Source organism: Talpa europaea, assembly GCF_964194135.1.
Source record: "Talpa europaea genome assembly, chromosome: 3".
Classification (NCBI taxonomy): domain Eukaryota; kingdom Metazoa; phylum Chordata; class Mammalia; order Eulipotyphla; family Talpidae; genus Talpa; species Talpa europaea.
Genome location: NC_140069.1, coordinates 94,972,727 through 94,996,905, shown reverse-complemented (window position 1 = coordinate 94,996,905; position 24,179 = coordinate 94,972,727). Strand labels below are relative to the sequence as shown.

Here is a 24,179-nt window from a genome sequence, read left to right as displayed (position 1 = left end):
AAGAAATCTGGCAATTTGGAAATAATTTACTGTTATTTGTGTAGCATTTACCAACATTAATTACAAAGCTCTTTTCTTATGTAACAGATTTAAATATCATTCAGAACTACTGTTCCATGCAATGACCTTTACAATGTGCAGACCCAGAGTAGAGAATAAAGTCATGTTCACAGGAGGAAGCTTCACAGAGCAGGTATTCTTGATGGATGGAACTTAATAATAATGGAGAAGACTCTAGGTATTCTTAGTGAGAAAATAAGAATTAGCAAAGGCTTACAGGTTTACCTGAGTTGTAGATGAAGTAAGAACAGAGAAGAAACCACTCTGACTGAAGTAAGGTTGCATATGTATAAGGAATCAGATAATGAAAAGTTTTGAAATCCGTTTATTTATTTACTCATTTTACTATTCACAAGTATCACCATGTTTCTGCTGTTTCCAGCCATTACTTAGACACTAGCAACTTGATGTCTCAAGTAATAGTGAAAATATCCCTTACAAAATTTTAATATTAATTTATCTAACCTTTACTAAGTACAATTTTGTCCCACTTTGGGGATGCCAAGTTGCTAGTTCAAAGTTTCCATTCATAAGGATCTCAGAGGCATGACAATTTCTAAAAACAATGCATACAAGAAGAAATAGAAATATACACAGACTCTAATGAGAGGGATAGCCAGCAAGCATTTCAAGGCTGGACAGAATTGTCAGGGATTTCCTGGAGAAGTGAACTCGATCTCAAAGGATGATTAAGTGTTAGCCAAGTATTGAGGGAGAACAACTTCCAGGCCTGAGGAGTAAAAAGTAAGAACAAAGGCACAACAGAAAGGAAAAGGCTAGTAAATGTGTATGCACAGGTGGATCAGAAGCATGGCTGTAGGAACAAGTGCAAGGCAGAGAATAGTGGGGGGTGAGAGAGCAGATGCCTGGTGGTCTCATATGCCCCATAAAAGATTTGATCTTCTAAATCAGAGGAAAACACTGGAATGTTTTACTTTAGGGAGTACTGTGGTTATACATGTGATTTAAATAGATTGTCTTAGCAGCCAGGTGGAGGATGGATTTGGGGAATGGGTTAGAAGGTGCTGACAACCTAGGTGAAGGTGATTGATAAAACTCTCTTGAACAGCCAAAGTAGGTGATGCAAGTGTTGGGCCCAGACCAGAGCCTGTCAGCCTTTCAGCACTTGTTGGTTCTGACTTTGCACACAATTCAATTAATAATAAACCTGGTTTGATGGTTTATCAGTCAGTAAAAAACTTTTAAAAGGAGACAAAAAGTGCTCAAATCCTGTGATAACATCAGGGAATAATAATTAACAGAGAACAAGGAGGCAAAATCAATAAAATGATTCACAGTAATTGAAATTCAACTATTGAACTTAGGGGGAAATGCACAGGACTAACAGGTTGTTAGGAAATATTGAACAAGTATATAATCACCTTAAATTTATTTCTAACTTGTTTCTTCTTTAACTTAATTTTTTATACTTAACTATACTTAATTATACTTTCTTCATTGTGATGAGTTTTTAAGTATGAGTTGATGTTAATAAACTCACTGCCTATCAAAGCTAAGTACCCAATAAGTGGCAGCTATTACTCTTGCTAATAAAGTGGTTTGGGCCAGCATCCTACCTATATTGATTTTAATGATTGTTACATTAAAAAGTGGTTCCATGCTAAGTAAATTTGGGAAAATAAGGAATTAAATAAAGTTGTTTAAAGATTTCTAAGGGAAGAGTAATATGATTAAAATAGCACTTTCAGATAATAAATACAATGGTAAGGCATACCACCTGGAGGAGGGAACATCGACTTTGAGGAAAAAGCAAAGACATTCAGATACTTGTTTTTAGGAACCAGAAAGTAGAGATAAAGACAACGAAGATGAAGAAAATCCAATGAATAAACATGCACATAGAAAATTGTATTTGAGCATCATAGAAGTGAAATGAGAGGTTACAGGAAGAAAGAATATAGAAGACTATGAAAAGAAAGCTATAGCAGGGTCACCAAAGATCATTCCTATATTGGGAGGTTAAGGGATAGGAGGGTTCACTGGAGCATCCAGAGAGACAGAGCTCCCAAGTGTATATTCTATTAGTGGATCTCATCTGACCCTAAGGACCCTGCATAAAACCAAGATTACTTTTTTTTTTTTAAAAAAAGGTTTATTTATTTATGCATATAAGAATGGGGTACTGGCCAGAGGTGGTGGTGGTGGGGTGAGAGGATTCACTAGAGACAGAGAGGGGAATACAACAGGCAGATTGACTGAAAAATACTGCTGAGGGGAGCAGCAGGCAAGTCAGGAGAGGTCTGCTGTGCCATGTGGGTATCTCCCTGGCCGGGGATTGAACTCGTGCTGCAGTGGCTGTGGATAGTTTCATAGATTGCATCTTAACCCCTTGTGCCACTAGGGAGGCCCCGCAAGATTACTCTTATGTAGGAAGGCTTTTCACTGGTCAGTCACTTCTATGACTCCTGTTCTTCCTGCATCCACTTGGTCCCAACCAAATCTGTATGTACTGGAGCTATTGAAAATTAAGGTAATGTTCCTCATCCTTGATTAGTTGTAAGGGTATGCCTGTGGACTAGAGAATTAACGGGATCTGGACTTGAAAAGCATGAAGTTGAAGTGTGAACTACTTTTATGAGAAAGGTCTTCTCCATTATTGTCACAGTACCACACAAAATATCATTGCCCACACTTGGTTCTAGGTGTCACAAACATAGATAGAATTTATATTTAATTTGAAGACACTATTTAGTATACATTAGTTAGTACAATATTAAATTTAGGTTATAGTAAGTTCAATATCTTCAGAATCCTTAGTGTGGTTCTAAGAAGTAGTATTCTAATTTCAACCAAGTCAACACTAAATTTTATGGTTTTGAAATTAACATACCTTGTACCAATGAAATTGTTTTCCTTGAACAGCAAAAATGACATTAATGTTGTTGTCTATTAATTTTTCTGAAAGTTGACCCAGTGAAGGATGTTCCTGTAGTGAATAATGAAATAAGAAGAAAAATTCAGTAACTTAATCCCACACATATCCAAACATCTAATATGAAGAAAACCATATGACTTACATAAAAATATACTTTGTTGAGAAAGATTATGGTTTCACTGGAAGCATTTAAATTCTTCAAAAAAATAAAATTAGCACCAACATATTAAGCATATTTTATAAACAAAATCTCCACAAAGACATGTAACTCAGAAATACAAAGAGGGCTAAATTCGAAATAGTACGATGAGTGTTCAGTGTCTCTTTATATTAACATTGGACTCAAAGGATAACTGAAAGATAATTTAATATTCAGAAACAGACAAATTGATGACAATTACATTGTGAGGCATATTCAATGGTATGTTGGAATGCAAATATATGCATTTATATACACATATGTAATATACACATACATACATATTTATATATTTCATATGATATAATATAAACTGTATAAAACCAGAAAACCCTGTACTTAAATCCTAGGTAGCTACTTTATGATAAAAATGCTATCTCAGGTCCATCCTCTATAACATGTGAATGTTACCTGCTAGCCATGACTACGGACAGGATTAAAAATAGAACAATAGTAGGTGAACCATCTAGTACAGTTTCTTGAATGTAGCAGGGACTCAAAACTAAGAGCAACTATTGTGAGTTTTATTTCCAAGTATTTATAAGGTGTAGGTTATAGATCTCTGAATTTTGGCTTTTTTTTTTAAATTGAGGTAATATGATTTAAATTATTGGGCAATTATGTGAACTTAATAAGAGTTAAATTTATTAGCTTTATTTACAGCCTAAGTTCTGTGACCCACATATTAAAGTTATTACACATAGAATTAAGATGTGGCCTTGTGCTTAAAAATGCTCTCATTAGAGTATCCCTGGTGGCACAAGGGGTTAAGCACTGCACTATGAAGCAGTCCACAGCCTCTGCAGCACAAGTTTGATCCCCGGCTGGCCAGGGAGCTACCCACATGGTGAGGCAGACCCCTCCTGTCTCAAGCGCTGCTCCCCTTAGCAGTGTATTTCAGTCAGTCTGCCTCTTCTGTTTCCCACTCTGTCTCTGGTGAATCCTCTCATCCTCTGCATCTGGCCTGTGCCCCAGCTCTTGTATGCATAAACAAATAAATAAATCTTAAAAAAAATACTCTCATTAACATGAGTAACAGCTGTGGTCTGAATATTTGTATTCCATCCCTCTCCCACCAGGTTCATATATAAATCCTAATCCCTGAGGTGATGCTATTAGGAGATTGGGTCTTTGGGAAATTATTTATGTCAGCCCCCATGAATATGATTAGTTCTCTCTTAAAGGGTGCTAGTTGGAGAAAGTTCCCTGGCTCCTTCTACCATTTAAGGTTACAGCTAAAACTTGTCATCTATGAACTGGAAAGTAAGCTTTCATCAGAAACCAAATCTGCCAGTGTCTTCATTTGGACTTTCCAGCCATAACTGTGAGGAATAAATTTCAGTATTGATAAGCCACCCAGTTTATGGTGCTTTATCATAGCAGCCTGAATGGACTAAGATAATAATTGTAACAGTATTCTTTTATTTCTATATAATCTATAATTGCTGAGATAAGAACGGATCACATTTTTTGAACAGCATTTAAATATGATATGAAACTAATTAATGAAGAGGTTTAAAAAGTATTACCATATGAATTTCCATAAATAAGAATTCTGCCCAGAACAATACTTAAGAATATAATTTTAAAGTAACGGAAAAACAATCCCTAAAAATAATTTTTGCCAGATAAGTTCTTATTCCCTTTTCCTAGTAATATGTATATTCTTAAAATAGACTTGCGATGTTTGTATAATGCTAGTAAATTAAAGAGAACAAGTAAAAGAATGGTAAATTTAGCAGTATTGAGAGAGTTTTTTTAGGGCAACAACTATTTTTCAGATATTTTTGCTTTGACAAAAAGTAATCAGTTTGCCAAATATTCCCCCTTCTTAATTTCTAAAACCATTCATATTTTAAGGAAAATTTAATCCATATGTTTTTAACCAGCTTATACTTAACTTACATTAAATCAATATTTAAAGAACAATCCAAAATGTAAGCAGCATTTGGAGCTTCTTAATCCATTTCCCCCTTTCAAAAACAGGAAATCACAATGGCCAAGAGTACACAAATTTTTAATCTAGAAAATTCTGGTTTGGTCAGAAGCTCATTAGGAAGGTCAGTTGGATTTTTAAGCTTAAAAGAACACATTTTTTTGAACTTTAGAAAGAAATGTGTTTTAAAATAAAATTCCAAGTACCTCGAGGTTATTTGTTAAAATTACAAATGTTTAACAGATGTTTAAATAAACCACTGTTGACAAGAGAGCTGTGGATTAATGGACATTGTTGAAGCTCCTTTCCCTTTCCTCCAGGAATCATATTATCTTTTCAGAATTTTATCTTTTATGTCTTGTATTTCACTAGCAGGAACACTCCCTCTCAGCCAGCTGTCCAGTTCTGGTGACATCACCTTCTCAAATCAAACTCCCCCTCTGTCTAACCTGTTACATATTGTTTCTCTAAACTCTGAAAATAATTAATAGAGATATCAGGCATTTCAGGGGCAGAAGGGAGAAGGGAAAGCAATGTGCCAAGACAGCGGTTAAGTAATTAAGGGCAAAAGGATTCCTTTCGCATTTTTCTTCCTCACCAACACCTTCACTGTGACTTATGGGAAGTAACTTCATGTCAGAAGGGAAGAGGAGGTAAGAAAGACTCACTGGGAGCAATTTGTGATAACTGTGTGGAGATATATGGGAGAATTTTAATAATGTCCATATGTAGTGGACAAGAAGAGATGTGCTTAACATTCTCTTCATAAAAATGAGATTCATACATAAAAATTTTATAAGTTAATACAGACTTTGTAATATGACTATCAAAATAAGCTACAACCCCCCTATCCAACATCTTGGTTTAAATAAAGTACTCAATTATCTGGATTATTTTTTGCAATTCACTTTTTATAGTACAGAGACAAGTAACATCAAAGCAACCTGAAAACAGATGTATTTAGAGATGAAGTTGCTAAGTTATGTATTGTCAGTTATATCTATCCTAATAGCCTATTTTTATCTAAATGCAGACTATGGGCTGGGTATTCTGCCTTGTGGGATGAGGGACTGTCCTGTTCCTCCGAGGAGGAACATCCCTGACTTCTATCTATTAGATGTCAGTGTCACCCTCTCTCCAAGTTGTAACAACTAAATGTCCCTGGACTTGGAAATGTTGTGTTGGGGGCAAAATTTCTCCAGTTGAGAACCATAACCCAAAGCAGACTTCCTTGGGGCGTCAACTCCTAATTCACGATTATTGGGTATATAACACGGAGCAGTTATCTTAATCTCTCTACAATTTCAGTTTCCACATCTATAAAACCTGTATGAATACTAGTATTTACCTGTCAGAGTTTTAGTGTTGATTATACAGGGTAGTATGTGTAAAGACTTTCACTTGCCATTCGGTAGAAATGAAGCCCAGATTAACAGTGAGTAGAGCTCACGTCCTGATGTCATATTGCTCAGCATTTACCATAGGCACTACCACATAAGGCTGTGTTTCCTTAGATAAATACCTGATCCTTTTAGTGTCTCCATTTCTCATTTGTAAAATGGAGGGATTAGAAATAGCTGTACCTCACTGGGATGCTTGATGGTGTTACATAAATGTAAAGGAACAGATACCACAGGACTGCTTAATAAGAAACAGTCTTCAATAAAATACTGCTTAGTAAAAGACATTTAGAGACCATTGCTAACACTTAGATATTGAACTCTGAGATATATTTTATTTGTGTTGCTTCATTATTTAACTTCCATACCTGGTCTCTGAAGTATTTGAGTTTGTGGTCCCTGCCAAACAGTATCAACTGTAATCTGATATCCTAGTTATGGAAAGTTATAGACAAATAATTTTGAGAGTTTTTAATGACAGTGGTAATAAAAAGCTTTCTGCTTCAATGTGACTTGACCAAAACATAATTTAATTGTGATATCCTATTTCAGAAATACTTTTACCAAATTTTGTTTTTATTGCACCACATTTGCAGAGCTCTATTGTTTTTCATTTTCAGAGTCATTATAAAAGCAGTACTAGGCTACTTTGAGGCTGACCCAGGTGATTCTGTGTGGCTTTTTGCTTTCAATTTGAAAGAGAAAAGAAATTAAATAGTTTTCAGAGCTCATTTTCTGGCTATTTTTCTACAATCATGGGGAGCATTTGAACTAAGTCTGTTCTAAAATTAATATTGAAGTCATTGTTCTTAAGGCATTTACAATTTAAAGCATAATTCAGAGAGCAATGTGCTGAAAGCAGGCATTTTTGTTAGTTTTTTTAAAGATTTATTTATTTATTTATTTATACAAGAACTGGGGTACAGGCCAGATGTGTGGGAGGGTGAGAGGATTCACCAGAGACAGAGTGGGGAACAGAACAGACTGAATGAAATACACTGCTGAGGGGAGCGGCTGGCGAGACAGGAGAGGTCTGCTACACCATGTGGGACCCTCCAGCTGGCTGGGATGGAACTGGCGCTGCAGAGGCTGCAGACAGGTTCACAGCACTGTGCTCAAACGCCTGCGCCACTAGGGGAGGCCCCATTTTGTTAGTTTTAAAATAGGTAATAATTAAAAAAAAAATGCACATGGACTTAGGACTTCCTGGGTACATTCTTCCTGGGTGGCATTTTTCTTTGCTTTCCTGAGTGTGCATGTTAGTACTAGCACTCAAACATGATCTTGTCTCTTTAATTAATTATAAAAGTTATATTTTTATGCATGTTAAGCCGACAGAAAAGTGAGTATCTGAATCAGTAAGATTATTATGCTTTAGCTTGTTTATATTAGAATTACTGTTATTACTCTCATAATTACAAATCACTAATTTCCATGAGCGTAAATAAATACTAACTTCTATTCCTCCATTTAAATGATGGTTTTAATTTAGAAGGCCTCTACATTTGACTTTAAATAGAAAGACATATTTAACGGTATGCAGGAAAACTAACTCACAAAATGAATTAAAGATTTGGACATATGAACCAAAAACTGTAATGGATTTGAAAGAAAATAAAGGCCCAAACTACAGGACATCTACTACAAAGATGTATTTGGGAATATAATCCCAACAGCAAGGGAACAAAAGCAAAAATAAATACATGGGACTACATCAAACTTAAAAGTTTGTGCCTCAAAAGAAACCATCACAAAAACAAAAAGACAGCCTACAGAATGGGAAAAAATATTTCCATACCATACATCTGACAAGGGGTTAATTTCCAATCCAACAACAAAGAAACAAATGACCCAATTAAAAAATGGGCAAAGGATCTCAGAAGACATTCAAATGGCCTATGGATATATGAAAAAATGTTCAGCATAACTTATTATAAGAGAAATGCAAATTAAAACCACACTGAGATCTCACATCATCCCTGTGAGAATGAACCATATAAAAAAGAATCAAATTAACAAAATGTTGGCAAGGTTGCAGTGAAAAAGGAACTCTTAGCCACTGTTGATGGGACTGCAAGCTGATACAGCCCCTGTGGTATGGAGAGTTCTCAAGAAAATAAAAACGGAAATTCCGTCTAAATCAGCATTACCACTAGTAAGTATTTATCCAAATAATATGAAAATCTAATACGGAAATATCTATATACATACATAGCAGCACTCTTTACAATTGGCAAATCATGGAACCAATCCAAGTGCCCCTCAACAAGTGAACAGATAGAGAAATTATGGAGCATATATTAAATGGAATATTATACAGCTATGAAGAAAGTTGAAATAGTGGCATCTGGGATAAAATGATATAGATATAGGATTTGCTATTGTGCAAAATTAGAAACACTATATAAACTTGGGTCTAGGAAGTACATCTTTTTCAATTGCTTAACATTTAGAATAATTATTTTGCAAAAATGTTGGAATTCAATATTCTTTTTTTATTATTTTTTAATTAATTTATTTATTTATACAAGCACTGGGTACTGTCAGAAACGTGGGAGGGTGAGAGAATTCACCAGAGCCAGAGCGAGGGGCATAACAGGCAGACTGACGAAGTACACTGCTAAGGGGAGCAGCGAGTGCGGCAGTAGAGGTCTGCACGCCATGTGGGACCCTCGCCAGCGGCCGGGGATTGAACCAGCACTGCAGAGGCTGCAGGCAGCTTCGCAGTCCAGCGCTCAATCGCTGCGCCACTGGGGAGGCCCCGGAATTCAATATTCTTAAGAATACAAAAAAATAACTCCTACTATAGCTCCATTTCAATGTCATCAAAAGCACTTGCATTCCCTGGTTTCCTGAAAGGCGGTAACTACTGAGACAGTACAAAGATTGTGGCATAGCGAACAAGCTAGATACTTAAGAGTCAAGTTCCCTGGGCAAGATATTTACCCTCTCTCTCCACTTTATCCATAGTGGATGGGTTTGATGATGATTAATGAGCTAAGTGAAAAAGTGTGGCTGATCCCCTATTTCAAGGTCAGTGATAATAAATAGAGTCTGCACAATGAAGGATCAGGTTGAAGCACATTGATGGACTTTATTATTAGGTTGCTTAGGTGTGGATCTTGAACTGATATTTATAGTAACTCTTGACCTTATATAAATTAATCTGATGTCTGTAAGCTTCAGCTTCCTCATCTGTAACATGAGGTGTGGTAAAGAATGAAGTAACATAAGCTGTAATACTCAGTACAGTGCCTAGTGCAGAATTAGTACTCAGTGAATTAGCATTTATATTTGTTTGTGTCTAAGACAAAGAAGAGAGAATCAGAGAGACATTTAACACACTTTCTGAAGTGGAGGACTATTCCTTTTAGTTACAGAGCAGCAAAAATAATTAACAGGTCTCTTAATGAGTAAAATTGTATCTTTAAATGGGATCCTGCTTTATATCAACATTAATTATAAATGATTTTCTCTGAATTTGAAAATGCCAGAAATAGCCCTCTCAGGAAAAACAAAACAAAAAACAAAACCACTGAAAAATGTAATAACTTTAGGAATGATTGTTAACTCAGGTAGCAAAGTTATGGACTGAATTTGTAAAGCTAACTTCTCTGACTCCTTTTCTTCATGTATAGTTCTAGAAAAAGTGAATATAATCTGTTATTGATATATATATGGAAAAAAAGAATGTTTTGTAAAGAGAATGCTTTTGAGTAAGTCAAAAACATGTTAAACAAAGTTTCATAGGAAGTCAGTGGCAGAACATTGGGTTTTTTGTTTTTTGTTTTTTTTTGCCCATGAGAAAGCAAACTCTAGTAATGGCTACTCTGTCTTCTTCAATTCAGCTTCAGTCCTTTAAGATGGTGAACAGTTTGTCTATCCGAATAAGACAGTAGGTAGGAGGAAAGGAGCCATAAAGACGGCCCTAGCTGAATTCTGAGGAGTGATAAAAGTGACAAAGTAACATGATAGAAGTGACAAAGCACTGATAATATGGTGAAACATCACACACACATACACACACACATGTATGTACATGCACAATTGAGTAGAGAAACAACAAACCTAAGTTATCATACACAATTAGGAGTATAGTAGGATCTTTCCTATTTGCATCTCTTTGGTCCAGGACTGAGAATCAGCAATATTTGAAAATCCCATTAATAAGTGTTCATTGAATGACCTGTGTGCTTCTAAATACTTGCTCCTTTAGCCTCCTTTCATTTTTATTGGACACTGTGGTGTTATTTTTGGTATTCACCAAGGGTGGGGTGAATCATTGTGAGGCAGGCTTTGAGCAAAGCTGACAGTTACGCTGTAGTAACTGGGTGGGGAGACAAGGTGAAATTCCAGACCCTCAGTATATTAATAAGCTGTCTTCTATACCATTAACAATTTTTATACTAACTTCTACCATTTAAAAAATAATGTAATGTTTTAAGCTATTATTACTGTATATTATAAAATATTACTGTACATTACACTTCAAGTTTTTCATTACAATTCTTAGAGATAAAGCATTAGAAAATGTAATTTATTCAATATTATAACACCATTTCCAACAGCTATATAAAATATACAGCACTGTATAAACTATTTTAAATTATAATGTTTTATAGTTTATTAAGCCAAATTAGCTGCTTTATTTTTTCTATACGAAAGACCAGAGTCTTTCTGGTATAGTTATAAAATATAAAAAAGCCAAGAACTGCTTTGTTCTGTTTCTTCTAATTTTTCATTGAGACATGGACAAAGTGGTTAAAAATTCATATTTTAATGTAAGATTGAACTGAATTGAGCCTCATCTTTGCCACTTAACTTTCTGTCTGTTCTTAGTCAACTTACTTAGCATTTTCTATTCCCATTTTTTCTCTTTGGTTCTTTTATTTATAAGAGGATATAAATGATAAAACTCTAATATCCAAATTTCACAGGTCTGAGTTTGCTTGTACACATAACAATGTGAACTCCAGAATAATAACTACCATTTTGTGAGTATTTATTAACTGAAACCACTATAGCAACCACTGTATAGAATGTAAAATGCATCTTTACAATTCTGTAGGGCTGTCATAATTATCCCTTTTTTCCAGAGTTTTGGACCAAGAAGCTCAGATATCATTCATTACTGATACTGACTGCTGTAGATTAAGCTAAAAAGCAAAGTGTTTGCTTAATTGTCTAAATTACACCTTTAGAAATTCCTCTATATTGACCAAATAAGAGAAGATGAGAGTCATTTTAAAATGAGTATTAAAATATACTCAGAGTCAAGTTTAGGGTAGCCTTACATATAGGGGGTTTCGGAGCAGTATATCTTGTAAATACAATTCATGAGCAAGGATCAACAGAAATCCTTCAACTTTTGTTTAAGGGAAGTGTCCCTAGAAATGAGGGGGGAGCAAAAAATTCTTAGAAAAGAATTCCTTAAAACACAAACCTGGGATAAATGAGATAAAAGCATTCTTTTAAAATTCTCCTGACAGTGTCCAAATCCTTGATGCCATAAAACCCAAATATTGTGTAAAATTCCACCAGAATTATATTTTCTTTCTGTAAGGTTATATGGAATGGCATATGTCTAAAGTCATGAATTTCATTGCCTTAAGAAATCCTTTCTAGATGAATAGCAGCACTGTCCCAACCACAAGTTTGGAGTAATAACTTCAGTGACTTGGCAAAACTTAAAAGAATAATGCAATGCAGTTTGAGAATAACTGATTATTTTCTCTTAAAAAAAAAAAACAAAAACTACTTGTCTCACAACAAAATAGTTTATCTTTTGTCCTTTTCTACTCCCTAGCAAATAAATTAGAGCTCTACCTTTGATAAAGAGAGGTTAAATGAAAGGAAGAACAGATAAGAAATGACTAAGTTTAAGTGGATGGGTCTACCAAAGCAAAATGTGGCCAGGTAGAACACAATTAGGAAGGGAAAGATGCTATTGGCATTATTCCAAAGCCTAAATTTTTAAATTCAAACTCTAGTTACCTTCTATAATCTTTACGTTTTGAGACTACTTTTAAGAGACTAAACCAACTGAATTGAACATGTTTTATGCAATAATAAGTTGCTTCTCAAGACTTTAAATAAATCTGGTAGGGTAATTCAGATTAACTAAACTATTTAAATTTTACTCATGGGACCCACACAAATTTCACTGTAATTTATATGCTTCTAATATTGCAGTTCCCAAATTGCATGTGGTGCCTTTTAGCACCACAGTCTATTCATGAGGAAGTTCAATTTTTAAATATTTCAATTTTTTTTAAAGTTTTATTTATTTATGCATGCAAGAATGGGGGTACAGGCCAGAGGTGTAGGGGGTGAGAGGATTTACCAGAGACAGAGTGGGGACCAGAACAAATGGACCTACTAAAATACACTGCTAAGGGGAGCAGTGGGCGAGACAGGAGAGGTCTGGTGCACCATGTGGGTCACCAACATGGCTTGGGATAGAACTCCTGCTGCAGTGGCTGCAGATTGCTTCATGTTGCTGAGATTAACCCCTTGTGCCACTAGGGAGGCCCCTGTTTTTAATTTTCAAGGGAAAAACAGCCATCCGTGGCATCTGTCAGGAACCCATGAATTCCCGGATAGAGGCAGTCCACAGTTTAAGATTACTTTTAGTTCTTTTACTTTAAATGACATCATACCTTTTTTCAAAGATCAGCCACTTGAAAATCAGTTTGGAATAGGAAATGAGGGAGGTGATACCCAATTTGATTTCAAGGCTTGGGAAGTTCCCATTAGTAAGTTATTTACTAAGAATCATACTAATTGTGTGTGTGTGTGTGTGTGTACGTGCAAACACACTTTTTTTTTTAACTGGCTAATAGTTTTTTGGACCTAACTACTTACTAAACAAAACTGTCAAGGTTTTTTTTTTTTTTTTGGTGTGTGTGTGTATGTTTTTTTTTTTTTTGTCTTATGGCACCAGGGACTGAGACACTAGAGTGGAAAGATCTGAAAAAGTTTGGAAGTTTCTGCTATAATATTTGTATGACTGTAAAAATAGGTCTCAATATCATAAATAAATGATGCTTTGTGTAGTTGATAGTCTACATGTAGAAATAGCTAATATGTGGTTTTAGGAGATGTACTTAAACATGATTCATAGCTTAAGTTAATCCTCAGGAAAGAATCTGTATTCACTGATTTAAAAAGAGAAGTTCTACATAGAGACAAGCATCAGAGGGAAGGAGTGATGTGCAGCATACTGAAAGCAGGACTTGTTTTACTTCTTTTTTAACCCACTCTAGTTTTTATTTATATTCAGCCTAAATCTGTGAAGATTCCTCAGGTTCAGTACATTTTTGTCACTAATATATAAGACATGTTTATTTGTATATAGCAACAGCGTGTTTTTTTTTTCCTTTTTAGGTTTTTCACAGTTGCATAAAATAAACTTTTATCATAAGTAAAGCAGTGCTTTGTAGCACATCAGAGAATCAACAATTAAAAATTTGTTGTCAAAGTACTTTAGCCTTATATTTTTGGATCAGCATTTGTAGACTGCACTATTCCATAAGTTTTTTTCATGGCTTAACCTGGCTCTCTATAAAGTTAAATTAAGTAACTTCTTGATACAACAGTAGATGAACTGCTACTTTAAACTCATACCTGAACCAAGAGAAACCTTACTATTTCAAGGCGATTGTCTACGTTACCATGCTTGTTGATCTGACATAGACGTTGTTTTTCAGATGACAGTTTCCATCATTGGGTACCACTATGCCTGCCAATTTGCTATCAAGAGCAAGATGAGATGTCTGATCTGTCATCACCAGCAGCAGTCTTTTAGCTTCTTTTCGCCATCCAATGTGACTCTGAAAATAAATATATAGTTAGACCTTGTACAATCACATAGATCTGGGGTGTGGTCTTTTCTCAAGTAAAAACATTTACTTGAATCAAAAATTAAGGCAGCCTGGAATGATGTGCATAAATACAATACTATTATATAAACAGTACTAAATTTCATTTATGTATCTTCTGTTTTACTACAGCCATTTGACCATACTACTCATGGCTAGAGATTTCTAACGGAAAGACAAGCCAGTTTCACAAAGTGCACAGTACCCACTGCAACATAAGACAATTGTTGGTTCTTCTTTGGAGAGTGGTGAGTGAAAATAACATGGTGGAGGATTGTGGGTGTTTTGCTAGTGGATGTGGTGATATACATCGGAAGAGGTGTGAACCTATACCCCTAAATCATATACAGTATTGTAAAACAATGCTACTTCAATTAAAAATAATATAATTAAAAAAAAAAAGTAGCCCCTTTGGGAAGAACTTTCCAAGTGCGTAAGTTATCCTTTCTCTTTTATTTATTTATAACCTCTTCTAATTTAGCCCCTTTGTCCTAATGCACCTCAAAATGAATGAGAGTGATGAATGAGAGATAGAAGAAAAGTATTCTTTTATGCCATTATTACTCCATAAATCAAAGAGAAAATAAAAATTCTTAACTCTTGGGAAATTTGCATCTGAACAAGCACAGAATAATGTGAAATTTCTTACCTCACAGACAGCTGCCTGAAGCATAGCATCAAAACCTCCTTCAGGTGTATCTATATTTCCAGAAATCTTCTGTCTGTGAACAGCTTTTTCAAATTCAGTTATGTTCTCCGTCAAAGAGAGCACATGGATGTATCCATGGGGAGGCATACAATCTAAATTGTAGTCACTATATGGAGAGAAAAATGCAAATCTATTTTGCTTTCTATCCTATTTCCTTTAAAACTCTAAAGTACTTGTCATGGTAAAGTAGTGTGTTTGACGTGTGAAGAGAATATTTTTTTTTTTTTGGCCAAGGAAATTTTATTAGAGGAAAAGCTATACTTTACACTGTTGAATATTATTTTGGAAATGGAATATGGTGGTTTGGTATTCAAAAAGTAAGAAAGACTAAACATGTTGGATACTAATGTTTGATACTCTATTATGCTATTGTATGCTGAGAATGTCTAAGAGGAGGTAAGAATTTGAAGTGATTTCCAATTACAGTTGACCATGGGAAAGCTAAACACTTTTTGGGAGATGTTTTTGGGAACTTGGTTGAAATATAATGGCCAGAAATGTTTAATGTACTGATCTGGTGTGGAATTATTGATGAACAATCAAAATTCATTAAAATTGTTTTGAAAATTCTATGATATCCCAGAACGTGAGAGTCATTCTTTAGGTGCATGAAACGTCAGGAGTTATGTGCATCCTCTTCCATTACAAAATAGTTGAGTTGTTTTGGTCAATTAGTGTGTGTACTGCAAAATAATCTAGGCAATTTATGGAAGTAGAAAAGAAGATGTTAAAATAAAATATTTTATAAAGGAGAAACTGAACACATTAATTTCTTCCTGAAGATTCAACAAGTTAATTTAATATTGTATGAGTAATTTGTAAGGTCAGTTCTCCTTTCATACTGAGGCAAGTGCTATTTAGAACCAGATTTCCAAAATGGCATGGAAAAGGGCTCTTCTTGGCAAGTGGTTTCTCATCTTTTGACCTTATAGCAGAACTTTTTTTGAAGTCACCTCATAAGCAACATTATTGTAAAAAAATTCACAATACATCAATCGAAAGATAGATGCAGTACTTGTATTATAAGTACTGTAAGATTTGACAATCTTAATTGCAGAAATTTATAACAATCAGAAAGGAGAAATATAAAAATTTCCAAAAAAGTATTTATATATTACAGCCAGATTATTGGAGATTTATCATAAATTACTAATATTATTTGTGGTTTTGTGATAAGAACTAAGGGAACTGTGTTTGATGAAATACAAGATTAAAAGGTCTAAGCTACAGATAATCTCAGAAGTTTTCAGATACCTCCTCTCCAAACATTTTTATTTTTCATTTACTAAGACAACAATTTAAAAATTTAGTAAGTCATATATAAAAACAGTGATTTTTTTTAATTAAAAAAATTTCATTTGGAGTTGTGAAATCCACATCAAACACTAGATACCTGCATTGATTATGAATCCTTTCTGGGTGGATGCTAATATATGGTGAGACTGTTTTATCAACATATGAGCCAAATCCAAGACGGAAGTCATGGGAGAAAAATGCCATTTTTCTAGATAAATCATTTCCAACAGAATTTAATTTTTCAATATTATTGTGCATTGATGCTGAGACATCAACCAGATAATAAAGATCCACAGGATATTTCTTCAGAGGATGAATTTTTAGCATGAAATTAGTTTCAGCTCCTAGTTCAAAGAGAGACAAACATGTCGTATTTGTTTTAAACATTGCAGGATAAGCTGTCAATAAATCATTCACATTTTAGATATAGAACAGTTATCACAAATTTGTGCATAATGAATGAAGTCAGGAATATTCTGGAATGATTATAATGTAATTAAAAAACCTTAGCAATTTGTTAGTCCTCAACTTCTACAATGTAATTCCCACAATTCTCTGAGGCAGACAGAGATAATAACAAATGGACCAGCTCACTGTAAATAGGGGATATATTTATCACCAAATTGTGGGGTCAGTCTCCCTAAAAGAATCCTGTAGACTTTTCTCAGTAGGCCCGGAGTAGGCCATTTGTCACCTTGATATGACATTTAGAGCTTAATCATAGTTCTCCGAGCTTCAGAAAGCTGCTTAAAGAATGAATATTGTTTTGGGTTGAAAGCATTGATGATGCTGAAGGTTAGGAGCAGCTCCGGCTTTTGCCAAAATTCTTAAACTAAATTCTGTCCCAAGTTTCTGTCCTTTTCCTAACTGAAAAAATAATCACTGTTCTCCCTTTTATGACCCAGAAGACTGTAGCTTGGGGGGGGTCTCACTCATTTCTAGGTTTACCAGTTAACATGTTCTGTGAATCTCATCTTTGCTCCCGGAGTAAGGATAAGGTTATCTCCTCCTTTTCTGTCATGTGAAGTTTCCCCTTTTGTGTTAGTGATGCCGTAGGTCCTAAAATGCAGGCTAAATATTCTTGGTCTACTCCATTATCCTTTAGAATTTACAACCATGTAGTTTCTCCATATAAATGTCATTAAACTCATAGTTTTTCTTTGCTAACCCATTTAATGCTGTTTTAATTACTCATCCAACCTGAGAAGCTTTCAGAAGAGTATGGGATGATTTATTTGCACCCCAACAGCATTAAACATTTATTTTTCTTAGAATCTAGAAAAGCACGACACAAAAAAGTAAGCAGCATTCTGTCTCAAGGGAATAGGTGATAAGTGGCTAACTGTGGCTTTCTAATTTGAAGAAAAGCTGAAGTTATCTTGTTAGCTTATCTGTTGTATGTAGGTGTAAGTTTATTCTTTTGTGTTAAGGCACATTTACTTATGAGATGTGAAAAAATTGGTCCTTAGTAGTATATGAAGCTATTTAAAATAATTAGTACCTCATAATGAATTAGTTGATAAGATTCTACCTAACACTTATCATGAGAAGGAATGAGACAGTAATGTAAGAAATGGTCCCCAGCTGTGCCAGACTGAGGACCTAGGCTGGGTACGGGACAGCATTTGTCCAGAGCACAGTGGGTGCTCAAGCAATACCTGTTCAAGACGGGTCACAGAAGCAAAGGAACTGATGAGAAGAGAAGGTCATCAATAGGAGATATGTGGGAGCCTCCTCAGGACAACTGGGATATGGTTTTATATACTTCTCTGTCCATTATGATTTGATAAGGACGTGTGTCCCTGTATAAGAGGATCATCACCCTATAGAGTTGGTATCTCATAGTTAATTTTCTTAAGTATGTGATGAAAAGTGGTGCGGCAGACCTCTCCTGTCGCGCCCGCTGTTCCCCTCAGCAGTGCTTTAGGTTCGCCTGCCTGTTCTGTTCCCCACTCTGTCTCTGGTGAATCCTCTCACCCTCCTGCGCCTCTGGCCTGTACCCCAGCTATTGTGTAAATAAAAAATAAATCTTAAAAAAAAAGTATGTGATGAAAAGTTATCAATTCAAATACAGGAAATTTATGAATTTTACTTTTATAAACAATAAAGCAAATGCTTTGTAAGTCATTAATTATTTGTGGAGAATATTTGGAGTGAATTTTTGTCAAATCATATTTTCTATCTTAATATACTTAAAATTAGCAATATTTTCTTTTGAATTATTTCACAAATCAGATTTTTTTTTAGCCAGAGCACTGAATGTCTTCGAAATAGTAAAATTTCCTAGTAAATAAAAATAATGGGAGTAGGAAGCTATATACTCTTTCCTAATTTACTTTTATATGCAGGAAATATAATATATTTATAGCCCTTTGCTGTAATACTGCTAGTTATTTTTTTAGTGTAGTCTGGCACCATCAATTCTTTTACACCTTCCCTTCAGGAAGTGGGCTACCTCCAGAGAATATGTATTCCTCTGCTTTTTGACTATATGTTGGAAAAAAACCTGTTCTTGTGGAAGTGTCCTGTAATTTGGGTGAGGAAGTTGAGTCCAGAGTGCTAACCATTACACCATGGGGCCTACAATTTGGGTACATAAGTTCAATTCAAGAGAATATTAGCATCTAGTAGATAGGTCCAGATTGTTGAGAAATAGAAATAGAGCATAATTGGGGAGTGTGGTTCATGTGGAAAAGCTTATGTGAGTCAGTATATCAAAATCTTTTGGTACAGATATATAGTTTTGAAATTTTTTTCTTATTTTACCTACTGACTTGGGCAGTTGGCTAAGGGCATTAGGCAGTGTCCATGTGGTATTTTTGTTTTAATTGATCATTGTATTTTTTTTATTGTGTTATTTATTTATTTATTTGTTTGTTTGTTTTTTGTTTATACAAGCACTGGGTACAGTCAGAAGCGCGGGAGGGTGAGAGAATTCACCAGAGCCAGAGCGGGGAGCAGAGCAGGCAGAAGGACCAAAGTACACTGCTGAGGGGAGCAGCGGGCAGCAGGAGAGGTCTGCGAGCCATGTGGGACCCTCCTCCGGTGGCCAGGGAGCAGCCGGGGATCGAACCGGCGCCGCAGAGGCTCCGGGCAGCTTCGCAACCCAGCGCTCAACCACTGTGCCACCAGGGAGGCCCAGATAATTGTATTTTTATGGTGAATGTCCAAATATAAATGAATGTCTTCATAGTCATTGCAAAATATATCAGATATTCACCTGGTTTTCCTGGACTTAGCAAAAAAGAGGGCAGTAAGAAACTTTGTCAAATGCTCAGGGCTGGAGATATAGGCTGCTGTAGCTTGGGTTACATAAATGCTGGTATTAACACATGCATCTGGTTCTGTTGAAGACTTCATAATGCCTGAGGTCTCAGTAAGAACAGCAGTGACTACATTGAAACTGCATTGCCTCTGTGGATCTAGCTTTAGGTAGTCAGTTTAAGGTTGGCTGAACCCAAGCCCCACTCTGCTTGATAAAGAACAAGGTGCCAAGTGTGAAATTACCATGTTTTGATCCAAGTTTGAGACACTCCACACAATATACTCTCAAGTTGGCTTTGAGTTGAGTTGTTATATATGAGGGAGAAATCTTCTTTTAGAACCCGAATTACCTTTTCATGGATATGCTGTCTCTAGATAAATCCCCACTCAGTTCATAATGGGATGCAACCAGCCCAGGGCTCAAAGATGTTAATGAAGAGGTTTTGAATATATTGGATGAGGAGAAACACATCTAAAATAAGACTTAACATCTGTGACCATCACCATTGTGATGCAGGCAGCAGTGAAGTGCTATTCTGAGAGATAAGTGGGGGTGTGTAGATACTTTTAGTGACTAAGAGCTGCTAAATGAGATAAAGATAATAAATGTAAGGTATTTACCATAGTATTTGGTCCGTGTGTGCACATGTGCACACACGTGTGCATGTGTGCGCACGCACACACACGCAGGTAATCATTATTATTACTATTACTATTACTAAATTGTAAGCAATATTAGGGTGAAAACTTACTCATCTCTGAAGCCTCTGGGTTTGGTACATGCACGCCCACTCAAGTTTTTTTAACTTAACTGTATTTGAAGCACATTTTGATACGGCATTTCAAAAGGCCCACATATTCATCACAGTAAGAAGCTAATACCTATGGCTTCTTTTCCATAGTGCAGGGAGAGATTACTTTCCATCTTTAAGAGGAAAAGAATATTATATGGTCCTTAATATTTATGCCACAACTTACATTATCACTAGAAAAGTTTCAGCCTCACACTTTGAGATCCCAAAGGCTCAAATCCTTATTCCTTCAATTAACTTTAAAAAGAAGAAGAGAGTTAGTGACATAGAATAAAAAAAGAGGCGTTGGAAGAAAATTGAGACCTACCTAGGGCAATTGCCAGTACAATTTGAATAGCTCAAACAAGTAAAAGTTGTTAGGATGAGTTTATATAACTTAGCTAATGGTGCAAACATCTTTGAAAGTAGTACTTGCTGCACCAAATATGACTGAACATTAGGAACAGGTAACTAAAAACATTCTGTGTAAGATTAAGCTGAAAAATAACAGTAAAATGTTGAAACCTGTAGGAGAAGGTAAGGTAGCCAGTTTCTATCCATTATAGTTGAGCTGGGAAAAGAGAAGGCCCCTGGTTTGAGATTGGTTTGAAATAAGACCCAGAATATTTCTAATTTCTTTGAGATATAAAAAGAGGTCTATGTGTCAGGGATGGATGGGCGAGAAAATGTACTATTTCTCATTTTTTATGTTTTGTGAAAAAAATTCTGAATTTAGGAAGAATACCTGACAAATAGTACATTTTAAATAATATTAAATAAATAAAAATATTCATTACAGTATTAAAATGCTTCCAGTTTAATACTTTTTTTGAATTGGTGAATTAGAGAAAGATTACACTAATCCTGATATAAGTTTTTTATTTCTGAAGCAAAATTTGTGAATTTCCTTCTGTCATCTATCTTCTTAAAGATTTCATTTTAGTGTTTTAGATATTGTAAACTAAGTTCAGTAGTCTGTTTCTGTTAATATTTTTCCATAAGAGGTTAAAATAAGAAAATAAGTGTCAGAAGTAAGAAAGAAATGTTTTATGTCTTATTTTAAATATTTGATTATACATTATATGTACATTTATAGTTTTAATAACACTCTTTAAAAATTTACTTAATATATGCCTTAATAGAGATAGTCATGAAATATTAAAAATATTAATGCATGCTATGTTGAAAGTTATAAATTTTTATCACATAAAAATAAAGTGATAATTATAAAAAAAGTAAAATCAATATTAGGACATAAGTGCATTTTACACTAAAGTATGTATTATATCAAACCCTTAACTTTCATATGTGTGTTGGTGGAACAGACTTCTGTATATGAAAAGTGATATTTCTGCATATCTGGAATTAGTAAAACAGAGCTTTATGTATTCTCTAAAGCTGGCATGTCTTTTTTTAAATAAATTTTATTTTTATATTCCCTATATAATTGCAACCCCCTTATTTTGACCCCAATCCCTCCCCTCTCTGCCCCCCAACCCCCATAGAGTGTCTCTGGTTCATAGTATTTTGTTGATTTTGATTTTCACTTTCTTATAGTTATTCATTTTCCTGGTCCCTTATTTAAGTTTTCTAGATTCCTGCTATGAGTGAGACCATCCGGTACTTTTCTTTTTCTTTCTGGCTTATTTCGCTGAGCATGATCCCTTCCTGCGCCATCCATGTTGCTGCAAATTGCATGTGTTTATGTTTTTTGAATGCTGAATAATGTTCCATGGTGTATATGTACCACATCTTCTTGATCCAGTCATCTATTTTTGGGCATTTGGGTTGTTTCCTTAGCTTAGCTATTGTAAACAGTGCTGCTATAAACATAGGGTGCAGGTGTTCTTTGGAATTGATGTTTCTGTGTCCTTTGGGTAAATACCTAGGGGTGGAATTGCTGGATCATATGGAAGCTCTATGTTTAGTAGGTCCAGAAATCTGCACACAGCTCTCCATAGTGTTTGGACCAGTTTGCACTCCCACCAACAGTGCAGGAGAGTTCCTTTTTCTCCACATCCTTGCCAACATTTGTTGTTGCTAGTTTTTTTAATATGTGCCATTCTCACTGGTGTAAGATGGTATCTCATGGTAGTTTTGATTTGCATTTCCCTGATTACAAGTGATGTTGAACATTTTTTCATATGCCTGTTGGCCATATGCATTTCCTCTTCAGAGAAGTTTCTTTTTAGCTCTTCTGCCCATTTTCTGACTGGATTATTTTCTTTGTGTTGAGTCTCATCAGCTCTTTGCAGATTTTTGTGATCAGTCCTTTATCGTTAGTGTTGTGTGCAAAAATGTTCTCCCAGTCGGTGGGGTTTCTCTTTGTTTTTGTTATTGTCTCTTTTGCTGTGCAGAAGCTCTTTAATTTGATGTAGTTCCAGCTGTTTATCTTTGCCTTCACTATCACTGCTTTGGGTGAAGTGTCTGTAAAGATGTCTTTGATGTGCATATCACGTAGTGTTTCACCTGTATTTCCTTCTATGTATTTTATGGTTTCAGGTCTTATGTCTAGTTCTTTAATCCATTTTGAGTTGGTTTTTGTGTATGGTGTGAGGTAGTGGTCAAGCTTCATTCTTTTGCACGTAGCGACCCAGTTTTCCCAGCACCATTTATTGAACAAACTTTCTTTGCTCCAATGCATATTCTTTGCTCCTTTGTCAAAGATTAGTTGACCATAAATCTGTGGGTTTATTTCTGGATTTTCTATTCAATTCCATTGGTCTGTGTGTCTGTTCTTGTTCCAATACCATGCAGTTTTGATGATTATGGCTTTGTAGTAGAGTTTGAAGTCTGGGAGTGTGATGCCTCCATTCCTTTCTTTTTTTCAGGAGAGCTTTGGCTATTTGGGGTTTTTGGTGATTCCATATGAATTTCATCAATAATTGTTCTATTTCTTTGAAGAATGACTGAAATTTTGATTGGAATAGCATTGAATCTGTATATTGCTTTTGGTAAGATGGCCATTTTAATAATGTTTATTCTTCCAATCCATGAGCAGGGGATGTCTTTCCATTTCTTTGTGTCTTCTTCTATTTCTTTTTTTTTTTTTTCTTATTTATTTATTTATTTGTTTGTTTGTTTGTTTGGTTTATACATGCACTGGGTACAGTCAGAAGCATGGGAGGGTGAGAGAATTCACCAGAGCCAGAGCAGGGAGCAGAGCAGGCAGAAGGACCGAAGTACACTGCTGAGGGGAGCAGCGGGCGGCAGGAGAGGTCTGCGCGCCATGCGGGACCCTCCTCTGGTGGCCGGGGAGCAGCCGGGGATCGAACCGGCACCGCAGTGGCCGCGGGCAGCTTCGCAACCCAGCGCTCAACCGCTGCGCCACCGGGGAGGCCCTTCTTCTATTTCTTTTAACAGTGTTTTATAGTTTTCTTTGTATAGGTCCTTTACCTCTTTTGTTAGATTTATTCCCAAGTATTTGATTTTTTTTTGTTTCGATAATAAAAGGGATGGTTTTTTGATTTCTTCTTCTTCAGATTTATTGTTTGTTTATAGGAAGGCTACTGATAAAGCTGGCATGTCTTTGATGCCCAAGTACATTTTTTAGATAAACTTAATAAATCTAATTTAATCACCATTTGCTATTTATGAAGATTATAACATATAGTTCTTTCATACTATGTTGGAAAGATGACTTACACTTCATACAATTATACTAATTCTCAGCCAGAAATTCAAATAGTGGGAAACTGAATAAAATCAAGCCCCATAAAAAGACACTAAGCATGTCTCTTTTCTCTTA

The 24,179-nt window shown here is 35.4% G+C and overlaps 1 protein-coding gene across 1 annotated transcript in view; it reads right to left on the bottom strand.

Annotated features, from left to right (window-relative positions):
• The window catches only part of ITGB8 (integrin subunit beta 8), a gene marked incomplete at both ends in the record, with an annotated part of 80,944 nt that overhangs the window by 14,179 nt on the left and 42,586 nt on the right, over window positions 1–24,179 (bottom strand). The window contains 4 exons of the mRNA XM_084229767.1: window positions 2,912–3,007; window positions 14,165–14,323; window positions 15,021–15,186; window positions 16,474–16,720. Of these exons, the coding sequence (XP_084085893.1) occupies window positions 2,912–3,007; window positions 14,165–14,323; window positions 15,021–15,186; window positions 16,474–16,720 (668 nt within the window). The remainder of the gene's footprint in view (window positions 1–2,911; window positions 3,008–14,164; window positions 14,324–15,020; window positions 15,187–16,473; window positions 16,721–24,179) is intronic.